At 41.9% G+C, this 11,979-nt stretch overlaps 1 protein-coding gene across 2 annotated transcripts in view; it reads right to left on the minus strand.

Moving 5' to 3' along the window:
• Positions 1 to 5,601, minus strand: part of zmynd19 (zinc finger, MYND-type containing 19) — a 28,789-nt gene extending 23,188 nt beyond the window's left edge. The window contains exons 1-3 of one of the 2 annotated variants that reach the window (XM_084324648.1): positions 4,402 to 4,490; positions 467 to 526; positions 234 to 340 (exon numbers count right to left, since the gene is read on the minus strand). In XM_084324648.1, coding sequence (XP_084180774.1) covers positions 234 to 340; positions 467 to 526; positions 4,402 to 4,437 — 203 coding nt within the window. In that variant the 5' untranslated portion in view covers positions 4,438 to 4,490. Of the gene's footprint in view, positions 1 to 233; positions 341 to 466; positions 527 to 4,401; positions 4,491 to 5,392 lie in introns of those variants that run through there. The other variant, XM_084324647.1, reaches the window with a different exon arrangement.
• Positions 5,602 to 11,979: the final 6,378 nt, after the last annotated feature.

Consider the following 11,979-nt stretch of genomic DNA (forward strand, 5'->3'; position numbering starts at 1 on the left):
TATCCCACAACTCACACATTCACACACCGACGACGGAGGCAACCATGCAAGGTGCCAACCTGCTCATCGGGAGCAATTCGGATTTAAGTGTCTTGCTCAAGGACACACAGACACGCTGCTCGGGAATCGAATCGGGAACCTCCGGATTGCCAGACGACTGCTCTACCTCCCGAGCCACTGTCACCCCTGGGTGCACTCGTGGGCAGTTTGTGGGGACAAACCAAACAACTCACCAGAGCAGCTCGTGCAGCGGCCTGCCAGCCCAGCGCCCTTTGCCAATGTCAAAGGCGTAGGCAAAGATCTTTGCACCGTTACCGTCTGCGTCTACCTCCATGCGTGCCTGGAAACCATGAAAATTCACACTTAAGTTGAAGCACTTGACACTGCATTTATTGGAAAAGTATCATAGCAAAGTGTATAATCAAACAAGAGGCATTTCTGAGCAGGTGTACCCTGGTGCTCTTACCTCAAAGGCATAGTTTTCCACCAGCGGTATGTCCTGTTCGTCAATTAGTGTGTATTTTGTCTGAAAAAGTTTTTAAATAAAATTATGAGCAGGCCTTTTGTCATGGTGAAAAGCGTAAAACAGTAAAACAGGAAGAGCACCTATCTTTTTTGCTTATGTTTTTAGTTATGCCTTTAATACCTAGTTATAGCCAAATGCAGTGAACTGTCCTCTAAATTTGGTTTATGACCAGGGAAAGACAAGTGGAACCAGGGTTAGAAATTAACATTTTTTTTCAAGGGCTTTTTTTGCCCCCCTTAATTGATTTTCGGGGGCTTTTTTTTGTATTTCGGGGGCACTGAATTTTTATGATGAAAATTAACATAAGGATTATAAAACATTGTTGACACTTTTTTTTACAGTCTTCGTCCCTATGTTTGATAATGTAATGTTAATGTCTCCATATATAGGGCTCTACGCTAACCTTTTTCCCAAGGAGCACATGTGCTCCTAAATAAAATGTTAATAAATAAAATCTAAATAAAAATTTAGGAGCACACAAAGAAATTTAGGAGCACAGTGAAAATTGTTCAAGTAACAGAGTTTATTAACTATTTATCTCATGCATTATTATACTGTGCGTGTGCACACTATGAATTGAAAATGGGGGACCCTGATGTAAACAAGACCAAAGTCTTTCTCTGGTCTGCATCCCCTTAACTTGTGTGTATTGAGCTGTACTGTATTGTACCCATTCTGCAATCTGTTAATAAAGTTTTCAATCAATCAAACGCAAAGGATATCGGTTGTCAAGCTGCTTTTGTATGTTGTAGTGTTGTTATGATACCAACATTTTGACTTTGATACAGATAGGAAAGGTAATGGAATATATTATTAGATGACAGAACATTGAAAATTCTTTATACAATTATTTAATTCATTATGAAATAGAAATTCCGTTTTTGGGTGGAACGTTTGTTGCAAGGAGGGAGGAGGCGGGGACCGCTGCGTGTTACACACAACACGGAGAAATGGTCTAGCTGCTTCGGTGCGTCGTTAACGTTAACGTCGGAAGAAATTCCCCACTAAGCCCTAAATTCAGAGCAGAGCAGTATCCTAATGACTTTTATGCTTCAGTCGATAAGGTGTTTTGCGAATTCTGTCAACATACCGTGGGGACTGGACCCGCAAAAACACGTGCGAATATCACTTCAAAAGCCATGTCAGCCGGATTCCTCTCTTTCTCCTCGTCTCTCTTTTGCTCAAAATAAAAATGAATGGGCTTCATGGCTGGCTGATTTTTTTGCGTTGTCTGATTCTGAATGTATAACTTGCCTAAGCCGGTAACGTGACTTTGTTTTCGGGCGCTACTGTGATTGGACGTTTATGCGCCTTGTGTAATGTGGGACTATTATAACAGCGGAGCTGTTTTGTAATCGTCACTCGTCTCGAGTAAATGATTTTTCCGGGTGGCGCGCACACACATATTATTAGGGCCAAACACAAGGGAAATGCTCGCACTGTAGATCATATATATAATTATATATATAATTAGTAAACTGTCGGGGGCATTTTCTGCCCCCCTTAACTGATATTCGGGGGCATTTTGTCCATTTTCAAGGGCATTTTGCCCCGAGCCCCCGTTAATTTCGAACCCTGAGTGGAACTATTTCTGTTTACGTTTGAAACGTCATTGAGCCAATACATGCCATGACAAAATCAAGACCTTATGCTGCATTTGTTTACGGTTGGAAGTGGGAAACAAGGCATCTCAGACCTACTTGCATTCGAGTTACAAAGTCGGAAAACATGGATGCTCACACTAAGGCTGAGGTTACACCTTTCGTATCATCTTCGTATTGTTTTCTTCTACGTATCGCCGCGTATCGCCGCGACGTCATGCGCCTCGAGTCACACTTTCGTTTTTTTTTCGTTTTTGTCAGCCAAGCACACTGATGTAGTACACTGCCAAAGCAGTAGGTGGCAGTAGGTGGCAAACATGAAGGCAATTTCAACCAATCAGAACGAATGTGCCAATACACTTCCTGGTGGAAGCTCCAGCAAAGATGTCAACATGAAGGCAATTTCAACCAATCAGAACGAATGTGCCAATACACTTCCTGGTGGAAGCTCCAGCAAAGATGTCAATAAGGCAGGCGCCTATGCCGCGCCACCATCTTTTAATAATAATAACCATAATTTGTCAGCAAAGCCTAATAAAAGTGCAATAAACAAAACGGATACATTCACTGTGTGTTCTGCCTGTCATTTGTTGATGAAACAAAACTAACATCAACACAAGTGACCACCAAGAGCGGATAGTTTAGTGTAAAAAACGCTCGGTAGCATTGTTAGCTGCATGCTAACGTCAATGGAGTATGCCATTATAAAAATATAGCATTGTGGCTAGAAGCTAACGTTAGCTCACGCTACTTAGCCAGCAACAAAACTGATGATATCGCGAGCTATCAGTAGTTAGATAACATTAGAGACAACGCTGTGTGTATTAAACAAAGGTGAATAGATGACTGGGCCATTTTGTTTAATGCTTGTTAAGTTGAAAGAGGAACTCTGAGCTAACAGGGTCTGAATCCTGATAGCTCACGTTAGCTAGCTGCTCATGCAATCGGTAATGCTAGCAGAATGAATGGATGTAAACTTTATTTAACATATTGCATATGGGTACAATACAATACAATACGGCTCAATACAAACAATTGTTAAGGGAATGCAGACTGTTGTAGCTTGGACTGGGGTCCTTATAACAATAACTTGACAACACATGGTAGCTGAAGCTATTTGGGACACGGAGCTCTGTCCCAACTCCAAAACACACACACACTGTACACAGGAAGGGCACGCAGATGGTATCTACTGCGCATGGGCGTTTTCGCAACAACGGCTAGCGTGCTGACTACACGCTGTTGTCGACTCGTTTTTTTTGCGTATCTCCAAACGCAAACACAATTTTGCGTTTCAGCCGTATCCACAAAAAAACGCCAAAAAACGCGTTTCTGTGTAGATAGGACATCATACGTCGTCAAAAACGTATAAAAAAACGCCAGGAATACACTAGTCTAACCTCAGCCTAAACCTTTTGTAAAAAAAAAATCGTACAATTTCTCTTGCATGTGCTACAAGTCACAAAGACCGTTTTCAACGACATATAGCCAATACACTTACAAATGTACTCTTGAAACAACTAATAACACTAACTAATAACCACGTTCAACCCAGATTCGGCTCAAACAAGGGAGGGACTAAACACGTTTCGCAATTATGCCACAATAATGTGGAACGCCCTACCCACAGCCGTAAAGGAATGTGAATCCATCCCTACACTCCTTCAAAACTACTCTCAAAGAGCACCTACGGGTAGCTGCAATTAGAAACTGGCCCCGGTAAATGTCAAAATCGCCCCCCCTCCAATGTACAGTTTCTTGCCCTTCGGATGTATATATGTTTGTATGATCTCTTTTTCTTACACAGTACCGTATATTTTTATGTCTTGTATGTCATAAATGTCTTGATGAATTGAAATTTGAAGGACCCTTATGTAAACAAGATGAAAGTCTTTTTCTGGTCTTCATCCTCTTAGCAGTTGTTAGTATTGAGCTGTACTACAGGAGCCATTTGAGAATTGAACATTTTATTAACAAGATTGCAGAATGGGTACAATACAGTACAGCTCAATACACACAATTGTTAAGGGAATGCAGACCAGAGAAAGACTTTCGTCTTGTTTACATCAGGGTCCCCCATTTTCAAATCATAACATATATGACATACACGACATACAGATACAGTACATTTATGACATACCAGATTTACAAATACAGTACTGTTTGTGATAGAAAAATAGTTTAAAAAAAAGAAGAGAGTATATACATTTGACAAAGAAACTGTACATTGGAGGTGGGGGGGAACTGTACATTGGATTATCGACGAAACCTTACTTGGTCCCAAGATCCCAACACATTGCACCCATGCATAGGACAACACTTGAGTGGTGTGTTGTTCACAGGATTGCAGAAGGGGTACAAAACAAATCATGTGAAACGTGGTTTCATTTGAAAAGGTGAAGTGTTCCGACACAGCAGGGCACATATGAAAGGAGAACCATTTCTTTGAGATGACGTTGTGCAGTCAGTGCCAACTGCTAAGTTACACGCTGACTGAGCAGGTGGGCAGGTCGTTGACAGCTTCTTCGCATCTCGTGACATCTTTTTTCCCCACAACCGTCCCAACTAACACGGCGACGTGGGTAGGTATGGCCTGTATGGGGCGCAGGTTATATAACATTATAATCAAAGTAACATTTGGGAAGACTGGCCCAAAAGCTCAGCCATAATAACTGTCAGGCCGGCGGCTCTGTCACGTTGTTGCACAAAAGGTTGTGGATGCAGACGCGTGGCTCTAATGGCTTCCTCCTCGTCAGCTAACGTTCCTTCACTCCGCCGTCACGTTCACCGCTTCATCATGTTGTCCACAACACGGCTAGCGGCGTGTACCGAGCACCGCTAGCTGCAGGCTGATCACATGCAAGTAAAACCCAAGCGATATAATGCGTGATGAATATAAAGACATGTCGTTCTAATTAATATACGCTATGTGCAATACAGCTGGTGTATAATAAACGTTATGTTACGTGAACAACGCTACTACTTCGCAGTTTAGCTCGCCGCTAACGTCAACGTTACTCGCTAAGCTAACGCTTTAGCTTCGCGGCGATGTGTCTGGTGGAGAAAACCCGATTTGAAGCGAGCGTCTCTAGGTCGCTATACTTCGCAAATTAAATACAGATATGCAAGTGAATCATACAAACAACGAACGTGGGTCGTTAAACCCCCTTTTTGCTATTATCGCCCATCTCCCTGAGCCATTTTGTAAGAGCTTTTGTGATCCCCTCCTCCTTGTCGCACATGGCAGCCCTCGCAGCCAGCTCACCTTCCCGGCCACACGGCCCAGTCGAACGATCCCGAGCTTGAAATCCGACATTGGGAAGAGCGGGTTGGTCACAGAGCGCAACGTAGGATCAACTTGGGCCGATTTTCAGGTGTCAAACTCGTCAGGGCGACCCCCCAGCCCCGATAAAAATGCCAGTTTGGGATAATAGGGTCAGTCTTTGCCCGATTCTAGCTCTTCCCCACTCGCTATCGAACCCTCCGTGACACACCGCTGGCGTAGGAATGATTGATGCTAGATCGGACGGCCCGGAAGAACATTTTTGCATTTAGTTTTTATTTGTAGGCAGTGGGAGTGATTACGCTTATAGTTAGGGTTATTGATATGTCCATAAACTACTTTTAATGTAAAAATTATGACGACTTGCGGCTTTGCAGCTTTGTCAAAAACTGACGACCCCCGTTAAAACGCCGATGACCCCGTCCGATCTAACGTCAACCCGTAGAAAACGCTGAATGAGATTTGGGGGGCGGGGACACGGGGATAAACGTTATCAGCGAATAGAATTATAGCGTACAAAATACATTATCCAATAACAAACCGTTTCACATTTTGCACATTCTAACAAGAGGCGTTCGTTCATATTGCCCAATCGAAGAAGATCATTTCTTTAAAAGACCGCCCATTGTTGCCATTACGCCATCTCGCTCCCATGACCACTTCCGGACGTATTCATTAATCAGCTGTCGTTTTCGCGCGAAATAGTTGTTTGCCGGCTGGGATGGGATAATAATAAAATATAGCTTTATTTCTTTGGAATAGCCTTTTATCCCCAGTCAGCCTTAGCCCCCTAACACGGATATTCAACGAAAAGATGCACCCGTCTTCAAGTCATTCAGTAGGTTTTGTGATTTACATGGCCTCAGCCAGCTAATCACCCAACCCAGTGAATCAACTCAGACTACCATTGACCTCATTCTGACCTCCGACAAGTCCAAGATCTCCAATAAAGGGGTTATAGCATGCGGGTTAAGCGATCATTATATGATATTCTAGGGATGCTCGATATTGGCTTTTTTACCGATACTGATATACCGATATTGTCCAACTCTTAATTTCCGATACCGATATCAACCGATACAGATATATGCAGGGTTTCCCCCCCAAAAGATTTCAGGTAATTAACATTACATATCTCTTGTTGTGGAATTAACATTATGCATACTTTTGACAATAAATAAAATCAGAATTTGTTCTTACTTGCTTGCCTGGGTAAATAAAGGTTATAGAAATGTAAACAATTTAAATAAAAAAAAGTATTTTTTAAAACCAATACCGATATTTTCCGATATCACATTTTAATGCCGATATCGGACATCCCTATGATATTATGTACCCGCAAAAAGCTAAAACAAAAGGCCGGCTGTCACAAAACAGTCACATCTAGAGACCTCAAAACCTATTCTAGTGAGGCCTTTAACCTAGAGAGCCTGGACTGGTCAGAAGAGACTAGTTGAAGAAACATGGCTTGGTTTCAAAACCAAATGATCAACAATACTAAACGACATGGCCCCCCTAAGAACCACCAGAGTAAAAAATCTCGCTGAGCCGTGGATGCACTCCGAAATATTGACCACTATGAAAACCAGAGACAAAAAATGCTCTTGAGTTTCATAAAAGTCAGTCAAAGCTTACCAAAAGCTTGAGCAGTGAACTCCAAGCCCACGTGACTGAACTCAAACTGCAAAGAAACAGACTAAGAAATTAAGTAAACTCCATGATCAAAACTGCAAAAAAGAATTTCATCAATGACAAAACTGAGGAAAACAAAAGGAAACCCAGTGAACTTTGGAAATTACTCAATCAACTAGGCTGCAGTAAAAAACTTAAAACCAGATTTTCAAACATAAACATAAAGACGGACAACACGCTCATCACAGACAAGCTGGATGTGGCCAATTACTTAAACATTTTCTTCACAAACATAGCCACAACACTGGTAAATAAACTACCCACCCACTCAGGGCATTTTGGGGTAGAACACATGATAGCCTACTACAATAACCTAGGGGTCCGCAAAGATGATTTCAAACTAGAAACAGCTGAGGTACTCAAAAAACTGAGCACCCTCCAACCTAACAAGGCCACTGGCCATGACAATATCCCCTCCAAATTCCTCAGAGACTCAGCAGCCGCCATCACCCCAGTCATCACACACATAATAAACCTCTCCATAAAACAGGGACACGTGCCCAAAGACTTCAAAATTGCGAGAGTAACCCCCCTGCCCAAAAAGGGCAGCAAATTAGACCCAGGCAACTACCGCCGTGTTTCTATTCTTACCTCCATCTCGAAAGTCATGGAAAAAAATAGTATATGAACAGGTCGAAAAGTACCTCGTGGAAAAAAATCGAATCTTCGAATTCCAATCTGGCTTCAGAACATCCCACTCCACTGACACATGCCTTCTCTATTTGAACGACCACATCAAACAAGAGGTGGACACGGGCAAATACTGCGGCATGGTCATGCTGGACCTACAAAAGGCCTTCGACACTGTCAATCACTCCATTCTGATTGACAAGCTAAAAGCAATTGGTTTTGATAGTCTATCAGTGAGCTGGATGCAATCCTACCTGGAGGGGAGAGAACAGATGGTGGAGGTAAACGGTACCCTATTCCCCCCCCCCTCCCAGTGAGCTGTGGTGTTCCACAAGGAAGCATACTAGGACCGCTACTGTTCCTAATTTATGCAAATGACATGTCGTCAGCTTGTGACTGCAACTTGTTCCTGTTTGCGGACGACTCAGCCAGGGGCGGATTTAGGATTATAGGAGATCCGGGGCTTAGCCCAGATAGGTGCCCGCCTTTTTTTTTTTTTTTTTTTTTTTTTTTTTATATATATATATATATATATATTTTTTTTTTAATTTTCTTTTATTTATTTTTTTTGCAGGCAAGGGGTGGTTTGGAGGGGGTCAGGCACAACCCCCTCCACGCCAGATTTTTTTTGAATTTAATTAACCTGTACGTGCAATTTCCTGCAATATAGAGCCTTCAATCTTGACCAATAAAGCTGCTCTTTTCACTATAAAACTCAGTTAACCATAACGTAGTTATGGTTAGATTTATATATTGGGGGGGATATATCATATTTTTCATATGATCAAAAAGTGGTGGAGCAAGAGCATACCTTTGCTCCCCCAAGTTCAATAGTGGGAGAGCAGAGATGCTCCGAATGCTCTTATGGCCAGGCGTCTATGATTCACCGATACAAAGTAAAATAGTGCAGTGCAATAAAATAGTTAGTAAAATAGAATAAAATAATGCAATAGTGCATTGCAATAAAATAGTTATCATCGTATTTTTTCGGGAGGCCAGTAAGGAGTGCATTACAGTAGTCGAGTTGGCTTGAAATAAAGGCATGGATCTGGTTTTCAGCGTCCTTTTGATTTATAAATGGCCGTACTTTAGCTATGTTTCTAAGGTGGAAGAATTAAGTTTTTGTCAACTTGTTGATTGTGATTTAAAGCTTAGGTCTGAGTCTACCATGACACCAAGACTTAACTCACTCAAATACAGTTAGCAGCTGGATAGACCACAGATGGAAATTAGCTTCTGCTAAATCTGGTGCAAACATATTTTTATGTAACAATGATGAATTGTCAAAAAAAAAAAAAAAATTATTTTTTTAAAATAGATTCGGGGCTTTTCAGAAAACATTCGGGGCTTGAGCCCAAGTAGCCACCCCCTAGCTCCGCCCCTGGACTCAGCCCTGCTGGTCTCTGACAAGAACAAGTTACAGGTTGAAAAAACCCTCAGCTCGGAACTAGGCAAAATCTGCACCTGGCTCGCTGACAACAAACTATCATTACACCTGGGTAAAACAGAGTCCATTCTCTTCGGTTCAAATAACAAACTCAGCAAGGCCGACAGCTTCTCAGTTACAGTGGGTGACAATATTGTCACAAGGAAAGATGAAATTACATACCTAGGTTCCATCCTAGAGGCTAATCTTTCCTGTGACAAAATGGCATCCAATGTAATAAAAAAAAGTCAACCAACGAACTAGATTCTTGTACCGGATCTCCTCTCTGGTAAACAAGAATAATACCCTGAAGACTCTGGCAGGAGCACTCATTCAAGGGTACTACGACTATGCTTGCACCTCATGGTACCAAAGCACCTCAAAGGCGCTAAAAACTAAATTACAAACATCACAAAACAAACTGGTCAGACTACTGCTTGACCTTACTCCTAGAACCCACCTCACCCCTGCTCACTTTGACAACCTATGGATGGCTTAGAGTAGACGACAGAGTACAGCAACTTGCAATGGGCCTGGTCTACAAGATACACTACACGACTAAGGTACCCATGTACATGTCAAAATACTTCCCAAAGGTCAGTGAATACCACGACACAACACCAGAGGGAGCTCCACAAATCATGTTAAACCCAGATTCGGCTCAAACAAGGGACTAAACACATTTCGCAATTATGCCACATCAATGTGGAACGCCCTACCCACAGCTGTAAAGGAATGTTAATCACTACCCACTTTTAAAACCACTCTCAAGGAGCATCTACGGGAGACTGCAATTCGAAACTGGCCCCTGTAAATGTCCTAACTCAACCCCCTCCAATGTAAATGTCCTAACCCAATAATACACAAGACCCTCTTCTTGGAACCAAGTAAGGTTTCGTCGCTAATCCAATGTACAGTTACCCACCCACCCCGCCTACCCACCCACCCAACCACCTCCTATGTACAGCCCCCCCCCCCCCCACCTCATCCAATGTACAGTTTCTTCATCAAATGTATATACTCTCTGTTTTAAACTTTGTATCACAAACAGTACAGTACTTGTAAATCTGGTATGTCATAAATGTATAGATGTAGCAGTACTCGTCGTGTATGTCATATATGTTATGATGAATTGAAAATGGGGGACCCTGATGTAAACAAGACGAAAGTCTTTCTCTGGTCTGCATCCCCTTAACAATTGTGTGTATTGAGCTGTACTGTATTGTACCCATTCTGCAATCTGTTAATAAAATGTTCAATCAATCAATCAATCAACACCCTCAAAGCCACAAGGCTAGGATCAATACAACATAGGAAAGAACGAAAGTCTTTCTCTGGTCTGCATCCCCTTAACAATTGTGTGTATTGAGCTGTACTGTATCGTACCCATTCTGCAATCTGCAGATTTTGCTATCTGCAATTTTCAATCAATCAATCAATCAATCAATAGGAAATCCACCAGGCAGGACCTTTTCGTGGCAATCCCAGATTAATAAATAAAAAGGGAATTGTTTATTATGATGAGTCACATTTGGCCTATATGAGGACCCAACATCTCTGGACAATCAATATAATACATATAATCAATTAATTTTGATTATTAATTTACTATAGATCTCATATTAATTGTGATGCCAGGCCTTGCCCTCTCAGGCAAAGTACATAAATCACACCCCTAACACCATATTAAACTCACAGTGTTATACATAATGTGTTTCTTTCTATATCCCTCTAAAATAAACATTTATGCATTTCACTACAGTGCAGGGCCAGCCATTTGCTGTAGCCCTATACTCAGGATTAGGCACATTTCATGGGTAGCCTTAACTGTGCATGCTGTGGCTCTGTATACGGATAGCACAACAATGAATTAGTACAATTGATTTATAAAACCTTTGTCAAACTATGAATGGTAGGTTACAACAAACAGTTCCTTTTCTGGCAGCTCCACAGGCTCATCGTGGTCTCGGTTCTCAGGTGTCAAGCTTCGGGAGAGAGGTGTTCATTTTCACAAATAGGCTGCTGTGTCCTATGCATTGGAAAAACATGCTATTCTCCTTTGAATACATGTACTGTATTTATCAATGATCTACTGTATGGGTAAGGCATTGGGTACCCTATCCAAAAGGTCAGTGCACAAGCTACTCCTATTTATAGCGCAATTGTAGTGGGGTCCGGGGGTCCAGAGGGCTCTTCGGGGGGTTCCAGGAGGTGGACTAGGGCTATAGTTTTATTTGAAGTTAGCACAATGACAGAATGTAGGCATATTACAAGAACTATTCTGACAATAGCCTGATGATCTGCATGACAAAGAAATACTTCTTCTAAAATATCCACTCTAGCCACTGTCGGTACAGTGTCCCCCCCACCTCCAATGTACAGCCCCCACCCACCCACCCGACCCCACCCCACCCACCCAACCTCCTCCAATGTACAGTTTCTACGTAAAATGTATATACACTCTTTTTCTGGACACTTTTGTATCACAAACAGTATTGTATTTGCAAATCTGATATGTCATAAATGTATAGATGTATGTACTGTCTATCTGTATGTCATATATGTTATGATGAATTGAAAATGGGGGACCCTGATGTAAACAAGACGAAAGTCTTTCTCTGGTCTGCATCCCCTTAACAATTGTATGTATTGAGCTGTACTGTACTGTACCCATTCTGCAATCTGTTAATACACTTTTCAATCAATCAATCAAAAGTCATCTTCACATCACATAGGCAGTTGTGGAATTCTGGATAAAACCATATCAAACAACAGAAATCGTGACAGATGCAGGTTCCTGCATGGGATAAGATGATCAAGC

The sequence above is a fragment of the Notolepis coatsorum genome (assembly GCF_963971535.1).
Source record: "Notolepis coatsorum genome assembly, chromosome: 11".
Classification (NCBI taxonomy): domain Eukaryota; kingdom Metazoa; phylum Chordata; class Actinopteri; order Aulopiformes; family Paralepididae; genus Notolepis; species Notolepis coatsorum.